The 15,111-nt window shown below is 32.1% G+C and overlaps 2 protein-coding genes across 8 annotated transcripts in view; one reads left to right on the top strand and one right to left on the bottom strand.

The window, feature by feature from the left end:
- Positions 1–960: 960 nt before the first annotated feature.
- LOC114169527 (disease resistance protein RPP13-like) lies at positions 961–4,007 on the bottom strand. Its single transcript, XM_028054712.1, has one exon. It carries the CDS (start codon positions 3,820–3,822, stop codon positions 1,042–1,044), a length of 2,781 nt encoding a protein of 926 aa, XP_027910513.1. The 5' UTR covers positions 3,823–4,007; the 3' UTR covers positions 961–1,041.
- Positions 4,008–7,841: 3,834 nt separating this feature from the next.
- LOC114169556 (ubiquitin-like modifier-activating enzyme atg7) overlaps positions 7,842–15,111 on the top strand; it is a 52,167-nt gene continuing 44,897 nt past the window's right edge. For 3 of the 7 annotated variants that reach the window (XM_028054761.1, XM_028054758.1, XM_028054759.1), the window contains exons 1-11: positions 7,842–7,938; positions 8,040–8,203; positions 8,300–8,489; positions 8,589–8,688; positions 8,806–8,950; positions 9,024–9,182; positions 9,281–9,469; positions 9,622–9,797; positions 10,097–10,368; positions 10,480–10,598; positions 11,224–11,325. In XM_028054761.1, the coding sequence (XP_027910562.1) occupies positions 8,444–8,489; positions 8,589–8,688; positions 8,806–8,950; positions 9,024–9,182; positions 9,281–9,469; positions 9,622–9,797; positions 10,097–10,163 (882 nt within the window). In that variant the 5' untranslated portion in view covers positions 7,842–7,938; positions 8,040–8,203; positions 8,300–8,443 and the 3' untranslated portion in view covers positions 10,164–10,368; positions 10,480–10,598; positions 11,224–11,325. Of the gene's footprint in view, positions 7,939–8,039; positions 8,204–8,299; positions 8,490–8,588; positions 8,689–8,805; positions 8,951–9,023; positions 9,183–9,280; positions 9,470–9,621; positions 10,369–10,479; positions 10,599–11,223; positions 11,326–11,899; positions 12,754–14,562; positions 14,619–14,777; positions 15,063–15,111 lie in introns of those variants that run through there. The other 4 variants (XM_028054757.1, XM_028054760.1, XM_028054762.1 and 1 more) reach the window with 4 other exon arrangements.

Here is a 15,111-nt window from a genome sequence, read left to right as displayed (position 1 = left end):
CTATATATATTCTTTTGATAATGCAATAAATATGACATTTAAATGAAATGTGGAGAAAAACTAAGAATAAAACACTTGATATTAAAATTCATACAAATTTTAATGAATTGTTTTTATATATAAGTAAATTCAGAAAATTTTAATAAAACACTGCGAATATAAGTGCATTAATAAAATATTTCTTTTAATAAAATTAGAAAATAAATTCAAATCAATAGTTAATCATCTTTTATATATAAGTAAATTTAGTCTAAACGTATCAATATTTATTTAAAAATAAAAAAAAAGTCTCATACAAACTTTTTAAAATTGTATAGAATAATGTTCATACAAATAAAAACATACTAACGTTCATATAAAAAATTACCACACCAAAATATCATACAAATAAAAAAAATCCTTTAATTTTTTTTAAATCACCATACCAATGCTATAATAAAAAAAAACTTAAATATAATGTGAAAATAGTAGATATTTTTTAAATGGAAGAGAACAAAGAAATGTTAGAAGAAGCTTAAAACATAAGATGCTAAACAATTTAAAAGAAAAACTAAACGTGAAAAAAATAATAAAACAGAAAATGTCTCTAATCATGTAGAGTTAACTTAATGGGGATTGCGCTGTCAAGCATTATAAATTTTGTTATATTATATTCCTCAAATGTTACTACTTTTTTCAATTTCACCTTTATTCCATTAATAAATGTGTGATGCATTATTGTTATTATTGCTTTTTCTTTTAGTAAGTGAAAAAAAACATGTAAAGCAGTATTCTCCTGTACTTTTAAATATTTATATTCTAATTTTATCTTTTAAATAACTATTTTTTAAAACTAAAATAACTATCTTATCATTTATACAATCTAAACAACCATTAATTTATATTTAATTATTTTTTTATTTACTCTTTCAAATGATTTTTTTATCTAAATTTAATTATTTTTTAAAATTAAATTAATTATTTATATTAAAAAGGTTACACACACATTAATATTGAATAAAATAAAATAAAGTACAAAGCATTGGAATACACATTCGCATCCTAATTTTCTATTACGAGTTGGCACCCACTGTTTATTTCCAAATTTCTTAGCATGTGAGCCATTTGTAGAGAGGGATACTTCACCTGAACTTTTCTCAAGCCACTCAAAGACCACAATTCATTTGGGAGATCATCTAACCTTTCACAACGGTTGATCAAGACATTCTGCAGCCTCGACATTGCACCATTCTCTAACTTCCACTCTCTAACTTTTAAAATTTCCATTTCAACCACTTCCAGTTCTGGAAAGCTGCCTCTGCCACAATTAACGACAAAGGAATCCCCACACGAAGCTCGATCACCCAAAAGTCTCAAAATTTTGAGTTTGGTGTGATTTCCCAAACCATTCATCCCCTCATCACTTATGCACTTGATCTCTGACAATGTTAACTCTGTAACGTTTGGAGGGAATGCGAGCCCACAGGTTAGAAGGTCAAAAACATTATCAATGGTTAAGATAGTTAGACAATTGAATTGTCCTAGGCTTCGTAACAATTCTTGCGGCTTCAAACCATTGTTCCTTTTCACACTTTCATCGCTCGAGTGCTCTACACCCGCATCATCTCTATCTCGAAGGACAATCACTAATTTGTTCAAATAACTTAATTGTTGTAAGCTCTGCAACAATTTGGGCAATTCACCTTCGCATTCAGAAGTCAGTCTCAACCCTAGCTTCTTAACATTGGGGAATGTTCCCTTTTTTATGAGAGATGTTGCTTGGCTATTGAGCACCAGGGTAGACACGGTTTGAACATTCCACATCTTCTCATCTGATCCTAAACAACTGCCTCGGAGCCCGATAGCCCATGATATATTCAAATGCCTTAAATGTTTGAGTTTCCATATTTGGGCTGGGAAAGAAATTGGAATGTTATGCCTCGAAGGACCTAGCTCTACGGTTTCTAAATTCCAAAGGTTAAGTATCGAATCTGGAACAACAAATGTAACATAGTGTGATTGTATTTTAAGGTACCTTAAATGGATAAAGTTCCCTATATCGGAAGGGATCTTACTAGAGGGGGTTAGTCCAAAATCCAACACACGAACCAATTTCAATCTTTCAAAAAGCCATTTCCAGTCCCGACTGCCAACATAGTCAATTGAGCCAAAGAAGAACATGGAACGAACACATGAATGATCATTGTAGCTTGAAGAAATGTAGTGATCCATCTTACTGTGAATAGATAGTCTGCGAGGTTTTGTAGGAATTAGAATATTATGGTCTGTGCAAACTTCAAAAACTTTGTCCTCCTTGCTCTCTAATATGCAAAGATCTCGAAGAAGATCATGAACCCGAATCACCAACACATCTCCATTAGTATCCACTCTTGCTGCTTGGACCAAACTACGATCAATGAGCTCGTACAAGTAGTCTTCTGCAACGTCATCTGGGTCTCTGCTCCCTGTATCTTGTATAAAACCCTCAGCAACCCATTTTTGCAATAATGGCATAACAGGTATTTCAAAGTCTTCGGGGAATAACCCAAGATAGAGAAAACATGGTTTTAGTCTCCTTGGTAAATTGTCATAGCTGAGTCTGAGAACTATATCCTTCACTTGGGTCTCATCTCGAGTGAGATACCAATTAACATGACCCACCACTTTAGACCATTCTCTGTGTGACTTTTCCTTGTTGGCTAGTAGCCCGGCCAAGACAATGATGGAGAGTGGTAAACCACGACAACTTCGAACCATCTGCTTTCCCAGAGCCTCCAAATCAGAAGGGCAATTTTCAGCCCTAAACACTTTCCTGCGAAACAACTCCCAACTTTCTTCTTCACTGAGGAATTGAAGATAGTGAGGAACATCATGGGCAGCATGCAAGGCCACCTCTTTCAAACGACTGGTGATCAATATTCTGCTGCCTCTGTTGTTGTCCGGAAAAGCATCTTGCACCTCGTCCCAATCCTGCCTTTTCCACAAGTCATCTACCACCACAAGATACCTTTTCCACTCCAAGCAGTTCCGCACCAATTTCTTCAGCTCCTCCTCACGAAGCTCGTTAATGTCTCCTGCGCTTTTCTTACCTTTTTTCTTGCCTCTGCCTTGCTGTTCAAAATTTGGCATCAAATGCTTAAGAAGGCCAATTAAAAGCTCCTTAGCTCTGCACTCGTTTGACACATAAACCCACGCCCGACACATGAAGTGTTGCTTCACCTGGCTGCTGTTATAGACCTTTCGGGCAAGGGTGGTCTTCCCCAATCCCCCCATGCCAACGATAGACACAGCTTTACGATTTGAATCACCTTCGAGGAGTCGGTTGATGACATCCTTGGAGTCCTGGACAAAGCCAACCACATCTTCTTCCTCCACATTTTTTCTTAGTTTGTGCAGTGATTGCGCCCTTTTCTCCTCTTCCTCTTCTTCTGCTGCGGATTGATTACTGCTTTCTTTGAAAGCATCATATTTGTCTTTGTTGTCGCGTATTTCGTTGAGAGTGGTTTTGATATTGTCTATTTTTTCAGCTACGTGGTGGAGCGACCTTGCTTGGCCAAAGCTACGGAGCATCCTCCCAAGAATGGTTCTCCTCTTGTAAATGGAAACTTTGGCTACGAATGTGTCGATGAGATCCTCAGCTAAGTGGGACACATCTCTGATTTGGTTCAACACTGTATGTTCCATTCCCTTCTTTCTCTTTGTGCTACTGAGCAGCTCTTTCATCATTTGAAGTTCGTACTGGAGGGACTGAACCCTGTCCTCCACGCCATACAACAAGTTAGCTTCGCGTGCCACAAGTTGGGCTAAATGATCCAAAACAAAGGAAACTACACTGTCTGCCATTACAGCGAGCTAAGTGATCTGTTATTGGATACTGTGTTTGTGGTTGGTGATGGAAGAAGAGTAAGAGGGAGTTACTTACTAAGGCACCAGAAAAACCAATGCAGTACGTACCAAAGAATATCATAATATATATTATGGAAAGTGGTTGCAATCAAGACTTTACAAAGACTTGGGGTCAATACTTAAGGTTTTATTTTTTCCATACTTTTGGCATCAACCATGAACGCGGTTTAGCTGAACCTTCCCCTTGAGTGCATGTTCATTCTCAAAGTTAAAATATTTATCACGATACAATATTTAATTACATATTGCTTAGTGGCACAACTTAAATATATTGCATAATCATCCTAGCTTTAACTTATTAAAACAGGAAATTAAATTTATAAAGAATTCAGGATTCTTTTTCCATTAGACTTTGCGTCAATTTCTATTAGACTTTGCGTCAATCATGAACAAGTTCAAGGAATCCAGATTTTTTATTAATTTTTTTATTGTTATTTCTGAGCATTTTGATAACAAAATAAAGAAACAATGTAGAAAAAAATGAACAGATAATCCAAATCCGGAATCAACCGAAACTTCCCCGTAAGTTCATAATAATCGCACCTTCTGCTCGTTTTCATTGAAATATTTATCACGGTATGAGATTTAGATTGCTCACTCGCACTACACTTTGTACTTATTTGGCTTAGAATATTTATATTTAAGATACCGTGTTCAGTTTGTTGCCTCGTGATATTAGATGCAATAGAATAATGTATATGTAATATTGATTTATTTTTCCACATTTTGTGACTAGTTAATCTTTCTGGTCACATGTTATACATCGATTTGATCCTCCAACTGTTGATTTTTTTACACATACAGCACATTTTGCTTTTTTTTTATTACCACCATACAAAAATTACACAATAGCACATTTTTTTAGGTGGGAATTCCGTGTGTGGCAGGACATTTTTTTTTTCAATTCTAGTTGGAATTTGGAATTCGGTTTCGAAGGAACCGAATTCTAACTAGGTATTAATTTTTTTTTTCATTTAAAAAAATACATGAATTAGGATTTTTGAAATAAAAAAATTTAAGTGCTATTGTTTTTATTTTTGTTTTTTCAAAAAATGTTAAATTAGAGGTTAATTTAAAAAAAATAGATTTAATATTGGAAAAATAAAAAAATAAATGTAAATTTATTTTATTTTTGAATTTGTTGGCTTAAAAATAGATATAGTATTGTGTTATAATTTGAAAATATAAAAGTAAACATTTTTTGAATTTGTTGAGTATTATTTTTTTATAGTAGTAATTTTGGAAAAAAATTATGAATTATAATAGAGGTAACAAAAATAAAAATAATTAATGTTTTATTTAATTTTATTCATGAAAGTTTATATCCGAACATTTATTCTTTTAATGTTTAATTAACCTTAAACTTTTATAAATTTATTTATAGATCAATCATTTTAATTATATTTTTATATTGTATATTCCGTAATTCATATGGCCTAATATTGTAAAATATTTTGAAATAAATTTAAAAGGAAATAAAAAATATCGTATTTTTAGGGAGACATAATATTTTTATCATATTGCTCAGTTAAAAAATATTTTAATATTAATCAATAGGATTTATATCATTGTCAATATTTTAAAATTTATTATTAAACTAATAAAATAAATATTGTGAATAGTGTAATAATTATAAAATAAGTAGTGCGATATAAAAATATTAGCTAGGAAACAAAGTATATTATATACTATTATTCATATTTTATATAATGAAAGGGTAAATCTAGCTACACAAAATAATTGGAACCGAAAATAGAAAATATAATTGTATAAATCAATCCATAACATATGGGATAATAATGTGGTATGTTGGAATAAATGTAGTCTACTGATCTGTTTAGATCCGTCTCACATAACTTGTAATTCATGTGAGCTAACAACGGACTGACCCGCATTTGACCTGCATAACCTACATTAACTTAAATTCCTAAAATTCAATTATACCAGCATAACACGTTTGTGTTTCTTTTAAGTCATTTGTTCATTCACATCTTTTCTTCGATCCATCCAAAAGTAATGCGTCCAATTCATCTAAAAGTAGTTCCTCTTTCATGGTTCAGTCGAGTTCAAAATCATTTATATTTTCAATATATTTGTATATAAAAATTATAAATTATAAAATTATGAATATAACTTATTTTAAGAAATGGGCTTACAAAAAATATTATTTTACTAATTTAATTATATAAATATAAAATTTATAAAGTTCTTATGCAAGGTGTGAATTAGAATACAAACTCGTTGACAAAATATTATGTAAGACAGGTAAAAAATATATATTATATGGAATAAAAGGGTTTAATCCGCTTTTCAAATACCAAATGCATGATGAACAAACGTCGATAGATCAACCTCCATTATCATTCCTAATAACATATTCAAAGGAAAAAAAAAAAAGTGATCAGCAAAATATAATAAAATTGTGTAATACCTTCAGAAAAAAAAAAATAAACAAATTGGGAACAAAAGGTTCTCCTATTTGTAGGCTCGCGTGAAAATATTTGTTTATTGTCTTTTATTTAAACTAGATTTAGAAAAAATCATTCAACCTTTATAAGATATCGTTTATCTAAAATTAAACTGTTATTCAAATTTAAGAAATTAAAGTTAAAGACATTATTAATATTTGAAATTCTGATATAAATGTTACAATGCATTGAATAAAATAAATTACAATGTTCTACCTAAAAGATTTCTCCAAAAGAGATTTTCATAACTATAAATTCTATCAAGATCATCCTTCACGAGGAATTGAATTCAATTGTTCAATTCCAAATTAAGTAGAATGTGAGCCAATTATTTATGAGACAATCTTTTTGTCCATATTGATCAATAACATAATTGAGTATGCATTTACTTAGTTTTTTTTTCATCGACTACATATTTGATTGGGTTTAGTTTTTTTGGTTATTACAGATTCAACTTAGGGCCAATTACGTTAAAATTTTGAAAATTTATTTTTTCTGTCACAATTATTACTTCCGTATCAATCTAATTAGAGTAAAATATGACAATTTTTACAAAAATTAATTTAGGATTTTAAGTTAATTAGTCAAGTTATAATAAGTTTTCTTTTTCTAAACTAATTAAAGTAAGTCATAACAAGTTGGTCTAAACTAATTGAAGTAAATAAATAAATTCATAACAAATTTATCTAAATTAATTCAAAACTTAAAGAGAAAAACATAACATATTTTACTCATAATATAATCATAAAAACGAATTTAATATCATTCATACTAAATCTATCACTCAGCCAAGCCTATAAAAAATAAAAATTATAATTATTTTAAATCCATAGGAGTAAATCAGTAATTTAGAATATAACATTAAATTAATTACTAAACATCTTTAATATATATATATATATATATATATATATATATATATTAAAGAAAAACACAGTATTAACTCTTTGTAAAATATTTATGATTCAAATATGTTTATCATGTCTTTAATATCGATATTTAATGATATCGTATGCACGGACTGCCATGATTCATAAGACTCATCATCATTCGTAATCACCATAATTAAGAATATTTTTTCTCTATAATATATATATATATATATATATATATATATATATATATTCTCTATAATCAATTATACATAAATGATATATTTATTAATATAATTATTATATTAACAAATTATTAATTTATAATATTTTTTAATTAATTTTAATACAATATTATTTAGAATATACATTTTTTATTTATTAAAAGTTTATAATACTTATTGTTTCAATTTAAAATTCATTTTAACTCCAATTTTTCAACTTTAAAAATTTACTTTGTTATATGAATAAAATAAAGTAAAAACTTTCCTTTTTTTTCTTGAATCCAAATTATTTTTTTTACCTTTCCCAATATCTTTATTACAAAAACTTTAGCGCGCGTTATTTAACTCTTCACCTATAAAATCATTGGTTACACGCGTTCTTGAGATTTCAAACATTTCTTCTTCTTTCTTCTTGGTTTCCAAGAAGAAACAAAGACAATGGCTACTCTCATCGACTCTCATTTCTTAGCGTTCACCGCACTTGTCACTGTAAGCATTCCCAATTTCTTTTTTTTTCAATTTCATATATTTTCCGTTGTTCATCAGAAACGTTTACCTACTTTTGTTTAATTTTTCAAATTGATTATCAGTTTCTGTTTTCGACATCACCGCGCTCCTCAAATTCGACAAAGTCACTGATTTTTCCGGCATCCTTATTCTTTACTGCACTTTGACCAAATTTTCTTAGTTTTATAAATAGAGGGAGTACATTAGTATGACAATTGCACAGAAGCCAAACTAGAAGGACCGAAGGGTAATGAAGACAGTTGAATGTAATCTTTGTAAAATTGCTTTTTGAATGTGAAACTGTAGATGTCCTTTGATGAAATTTACCAGATTCTATTGGCAGATCTTCTTTGGATTTTACGATCCATGTCATCTCCCAAAGAATCCTGGATGGCCTCTTCGCAACTTCTTAGCACTTATTTCTGTGAGGTGGAATCTCAACTCAATTCAATTTTTCTGCTACAGAGAGAACCGTGGTTTTGCAGATATGAAGTTGTCTCTTGTTGGTGAAGCATTGATAACAGTTCCACAAGGTAAAGTTTCACTGTGTATTGTGTAACCACTTATTGGTTATTGATATGCCTTTGTATATTTTTCATTTTATTTCTAACTTGGAAGGAGTAACTTTATAGGGTGGAAAGACACAGTGCCTAGTGCAGTTGGATGGGAACTTAATAAGGGTAGAAAAGCTTCTAGGTGTATAAGCCTTGCACAGTCCATGGATCCAACCAGGTTGTTTTCTCCCTGATATCTCTTGCCCGCCCTCCTACTTGTTCCTTCTTTCCATTCATAAAATGCTTTCTTATTTTTTCAGTAAATCTATAGTTTTGTATTATTGTCTCTTTTCAGATTGGCCATATCTGCTGCAGATTTGAATTTAAAGCTTATGAGGTGGCGTGCTTTGCCATCTCTAAACTTGGATGCCTTATCTTCCATGAAGTGTCTTCTCCTTGGAGCTGGCACGCTTGGATGCCAGGTCGCACGCATGCTTATGGTGAGTGTTGAGAAAATCATATTGTCATTCTTATCCTTCAATTTGTGATAATGGAAGAATCGTTCTCTTGCAGGCATGGGGTGTTCGAAAAATTACTCTAGTTGACAGTGGTAGGGTGGCTATGTCTAACCCATTGAGGCAGTCTCTTTATACTTTGGATAACTGTCTTAATGGTGGTGAATTTAAAGCTACTGCAGCAGTTGAAAGTCTCAAACGGATATTTCCAGCAGTGGTAAATTATTAATCCGTAAGACTTCGCTTGATGCTAAATTGGTAGATCTGATCATCGTATTTTTCACATAAACTACATGCATTTTTTTTCATTTTCAGGATGCAGAAGGTATTGTTATGGCTATACCAATGCCTGGACATCCCATACAAAGCCAGGAACACGATAGTGTGCTTGATGATTGTAAAAGGTTGCATGATTTAATTGAAGCTCACGATTCAGTTTTTTTGTTAACCGATACAAGGGAAAGTCGATGGCTGCCAACACTCCTCTGTGCCAATACTATCAAGGTTGGATCAATTTATTCTCATTAAGGGGATGGATTTAACACGTGATTCACATTTCAAAATGAAGCATATGTTGTGATTGTTATCCAATCTATTCTTTGATTGGCTATCCTTAACTAATATGCTTATGTATCTTTTTATTCATCAATTTGCAGATTACCATTACTGCTGCACTAGGGTTTGACAGTTTCTTGGTTATGCGTCATGGAGCTGGTCCTTTAAGTCAGGACCACAAGTTGGAAACATCACCTATCCATTCCATGACATTGAGAAGCAAGAGGTCGTACCCGTCCAGTCATAAAGAATCTGCAGTTCCAATAGCGGCACTAAGGTAGAAAGTTATAGCTTCACTTTATTTACAAAACAATGGGATTTTCGGCATCAAGACTAGTTCTTTCAATTGGTAAGGACTAACCAGTTCTGGGTAATATCCATTGGAACTTATCTTTTCTTCCCGCTATCTGGCTCTTCTATATAAGATAAACTAAATTGATAATTTCTCTCTTTTCTTTTGCTGCTTGGCTACTGGGTCATTTTGGTATTTATAGGGGTTTCAATGTTCTGACAATATTTCTTATTTTGTTAGAAAACTAACGTAAAACCTTGATGGGTCATGAATGCTTAACTTAGATATTGCTTTGGTGGGGGATTTTTCTGGCATCTACACCTGTACTGGAGGGTGCTGAATGGCTGGTAATCATTGGACTGATCTTTCTCACATTCTTGCTTCTTTTTGTCAGTGGCATTCCGCTGCTCGAGGTTTGCTTCTTACCTATTATTTTATCAAAAGTATGGTATAATTTCTTGGCTTTCTTGATGATGAATTGCATGATGGAGACAAGATTTGGCAGATAAGAAGTTTGGTAACGTAGATGGGTATAGCATATACAAGAAAGAACAAGGTTAGTTTACCTCCATTTTATTATTTATTTTCTGTTTTAGTAAGGAGAATGGGATGAGGTTTTTGTTGCTTTGTCGTTTAGAAAAAAGTGACTAAGCTAAATCATTTTCAGCCCTTTAATTCCATTGCCACCATAAGTCTATGGGAACTTACCGGCATGGTTCAAAACAACCCTTCTCTTAGAGTTTCCATTCTACAGTCGTAATCTTCCACAAGAAGAGAACTGGTGAGGTACAATTTTAATTCCACTTGCATAATGTATTTGTGTATTTTTTGGATTTCACCAGCCTGAGTATTTTATATTATATGAATTCATATTCAAATTGTTTAATAATTTGATGATTCAAGATTGCTCTGTGGACTAGAACAACGTATGCCCTAGATTATATTGTAGGCATAAATTAATTCATTAAGAATAATAAGGTGACTATGTTGGAAAGATAAGTCATGTATATATATTATCAACATATGTGCAAAACTACCTGTAATGTTAACACTATGCTACAACGATAAAAAATGAACATCAAAGCTACCTTTAAAGTTGAATTTTGCCGCTTTAATTGTCCAGAAAGTTGTAAGATTCAATTTTGACAACTAGTTTTTAGTCTAGTTTTTGCACATGCTAGATTTTGGTTCCTTTATAGTTTGCAGCAGTTAATCTCAGGTTTAGTTTTTTTTTTTTTTTACTTCTTTAAAGTTGTAGAAATTAGTTTAAATAGATATTTATTTATTGTATACTCAAGTGATGGTTGTAGATTAAGTACTTGTTGATGGTGTGTTTATTTAGTTTAATTTGAATCTTTGTTATCTATTAATCTTTTGAACTATTTCATTCTTGTTACTTTGCTATTTGAAGACTTGGGTTTTGGATGCAACTCCCGGAAAAGTTCGAGCGGGTGGAGATGGAGAAGATCATCCAGCAGAACTTATGTCCTTTCTAATTATATTGCCCAGGGAGGTAGGTCATTTTTCTTTTTTTAAACAACTGAATTAATATTTGTTTTTGAGAAAAACAAATATTGTAGATGTTAATTTGATTAAATGTGTTGCATTTTGTTTTAATTCCGCAACTTTGAGATTTGGATGTTGAGTTTGATCAAAATTCATGTTTTGATAATGATGCATAAAAATCGGAAGTACAAAATTGATGTCAAGTAATAATATGAAATTAACGGGGAACTTGTGTTTAGTTTTGTAATTATCATAATTTAATATGAAATAATAGGAAAAAGAATTGTTGACATCGAGAATTGATTATGAAATTAAGCAAATGAGGAAATCACAAGGATGCAATATAATTGAGATAAGATTTATGTAAGAAATACAAGTTTAAGTTTCGGACCACAACTTTTTATTCACTATAAAAAAATGTCCTTGCACACATGAAACACTAAAAAACCTAATTTTCTCCATAAAAGATAATTATTTAGATGCAGTAAAGGAATTATGGCAATAAAGCTGGCCACTGTTGTAATTACTGTATGAATTTACTTTTATTATTACATTTTATGCACTTTTTATTTATGGTACAGATGAGTGGTCTGAATGCAATTTTATACTCTGAACATGATTTGTCCATCCCTGTTCGTGTGCTCCCACCCTCATAGGCATGATGTCTTATGGCTTCTCAGGGCAAAAAATTCCATCAATTATAGCGGCGGTGATTGATTATTGGTCTTATGTTGTTTTTATGTTTATTTGTTTCGAACCAATAATTGTCTAATCTTATATGAGTAATGTTGTTATGCTTAGGTGGTTGGTTATCGATAATGACCCCTAATGAAAGACTAGCGCATTTGTCCATTCTCAGTCTCCGTATATTGAGATGATTGACAATTTGTTTAGGTATCATGAGGTGTTGTGTGTTGTGCGCTGTGCGCCGTGTTTTGTGCGTTGTGAACAGAGCCTATCATCTATGTTTTAGGGGTTAGGGTTTTCGATAATGGTGCCTAATACAAAAGTATATGACATCTATGTGTACATACTCAGTCTTTGTACATTGAGATGATTGACAATTTGCTTAGGGTTCATGGGGTGTGGTGGTGTGTGTTTTTCTTTTTTGCGTTGTGTATTGTGTGTTATGTGTTATTAATTGTGTTGTGTGTTGTGTGCTTTGTCGTGTGTTGTGCGTTCTTTATTATTAGTTGTGTGTTGTCTACTTTGTTGTGTTATGTTATGTTTTTGTGTGTTGTGCACAAAGCCTATGTGTCCATACTTAGTCTTTGTTCATTGATATGGTTGACAATTTGCTTAGGGTTCATGAGTTGTTGTGTTTGTGGTGTTATGGTGTGCGTTTTTCTATTTTACGTTGTGCATTGTGTGTTATGTGTTAATAGTTGTGTGCTCTATGTTGTGTGCTTTGTCGTGTGTTGTGTGTTCTTTGTTATTAATTGTTTGCTTTGTTGAGTTGTGTTATGTTTTGTTGCGTTGTGGTGTGACTTTTTCATATTTTAGTTTTGGGTTGTGTTGTTTGTTATTACTTGTGTGTTATTAATTGTGTTGTGTGCTTTGTCGTGTGTTCTTTGTTATTAGTTTTGTGTTGTCTGCTTTGTTGAGTTGTGTTATGTTTTGTTGCGTTGTGGTGTGTGTTTTTCAGTTTTGAGTTTTGTGTTGTTTGTTATTACTTGTGGGTTGTGTGTTGTGTTTTGCGTGTTATGTGTTATTAGCTGTGTTGTGTGTTGTACATTGTGTGTTGTGTTGTCTGTTGGCTGTAAGCTGAGGTGTGTCGCGTGTGCCGTCTGCTGTGTTTTTTTCGTTATGTCGACTTTTGTGTGTTATGCGCAGAGCGTATCATCTATGATTTATGAGTTATGGTTATTTAGGGGTTGGAGGATTTAGGGATTAGGAGGATTTATGGTTTAGACATTTAGGAGTTAGCGGGATTTAGGTGGTTAGGGCTTTCAATAATGACGCCTAATACAAAAGTATAGGACATCTATGTGTACATACTCAGTCTTTGTACATTGAGATGATTGACAATTTGCTTAAGTTTCATGGGGGTGTGGTGGTGTGTGTTTTTCTTTTTTGCGATGTGTATTGTGTGATATGTGTTACTAATTGTGTTCTGTATTGTGTGTTTTATCGTGTGTTGTGCGTTCTTTATTATTAGTGTTGTGTTGTCTTCTTTGTTGTGTTATTGTTATGTTTTGTGTGTTGTGCACAAAGCCTATGTGTCCATACTCAGTCTTTGTACATTGAGATGATTGACAATTTGCTTAGGGTTCATGAGTTGTTGTGTTTGTGGTGTTATGATGTGCGTTTCTCTATTTTACATTGTGTATTGTGTGTTATGTGTTATTAGTTGTGTGCTTTGTGTTGTGTGTTGTGTGCTTTGTCGTCTGTTGTGTGTTCTTTGTTATTAGTTCTGTGTTGTTTGCTTTGTTGAGTTGTGTTATGTTTTGTGTGTCTTATTGTTTTGTTTTGGGTATTGTGTATTGTGTGTTATGTTTTGCGTGTTGCGTGTTATTAGATGTATGTTGTTTGTTCTATGTTATGTGTTGTGATGTCTGTTGGTTGCAGACTGACATGTGCTGTGTGTGCCGTCTGCTGTGTTTTTTTCGTTGCTTCAACTTTTGTGTGTTATGCGTAAAGCGTATCATCTATGATTTATGAGTTATCGTTATTTAGGGGTTGGGGCATTTAAGGATTAGAAGGATTTATAAGTTAGGAGGATTTATGGTTTAGAAATTTAGGAGTTAGGGGTATTTAGGGGGTTAGGGCTTTTAATAATGGTGCCTAATACAAAAGTATAGGACATCTATGTGTACATACTCGGTCTTTGTACATTGAGATGATTGACAATTTGCTTATGGTTTATGGGGTGTGGTGGTGTGTGTTTTTCTTTTTTGCGTTGTGTATTATGTGTTATGTGTTGTGTGCTTTGTCGTGTGTTCTTTATTGTTAGTTGTGTGTTGTCTACTTTCTTTTGTTATGTTATGTTTTGTGTGTTGTGCAGAAAGCCTATAATTTATGATATAGGGGTTACGGGTTAGTAGTTAGCGTTATAGGTTTTCATTGTCATGTTTGTATTACTTTTGTTGTTTCCAGCATTTACTCGAAATAATTGTGGTTTTAAACCTAGACTTCGTAATTCTGCTATTTATATTTATTTTTGCTTTATTGACGTAAAATGTTAAATATTATAGGTTCTTAAGATACATTATCTTTTAATTGTTTGAGTATTATGTACAAGCAGAATTATATCATTTTTGCTTTACTGGAGTAGAAGATCAAGTTTTACGAGTTCGTAAGGTAAATTGTTTTTTTCTTATGTGAAAACTATGTAGTTTTTGTCATGAACTATCATTCTTATTTATTTGTATATTTCTTTGTCTTACAAAAACTGTAATTTGAGATGTAGTTTGCTTGTTGCTGTTATCAACATCGTGTTGAATTTGAAATTGCGTTTAGTTGCAGATTCGAGATGGGGAGGACTTCAATCCGAGAAATGGGAGTTGAATTTTCAATAATAAGATGTTTAATTCAACTTTTGATCCAACTTTTTATGTCCTTTGTTCAATATTATGATTTTTTTTTACTGAACTCTTTCTCTAGGCATTATTCTAGCTAACAAAACATGAACAATGGTTTGTGATTAGCATTTTTAAAGGATGTGGTGTTCGAGGATTTGTAGATCTTCTGAAGAGTGGTCGAAGGAAAGGAATTGTAAGATCCAGAATTACATGCTGACTTAAGGTATTATTTTCTTACTATAAATTGTAATTTGAGATGTAGTTTCGTTTGT

This window comes from Vigna unguiculata, chromosome 11 (genome assembly GCF_004118075.2).
Source record: "Vigna unguiculata cultivar IT97K-499-35 chromosome 11, ASM411807v1, whole genome shotgun sequence".
Taxonomy (NCBI): domain Eukaryota; kingdom Viridiplantae; phylum Streptophyta; class Magnoliopsida; order Fabales; family Fabaceae; genus Vigna; species Vigna unguiculata.
The sequence above is the reverse complement of the archived record's forward strand: the minus strand, read 5'-3'. Positions and strand labels throughout refer to the sequence as shown.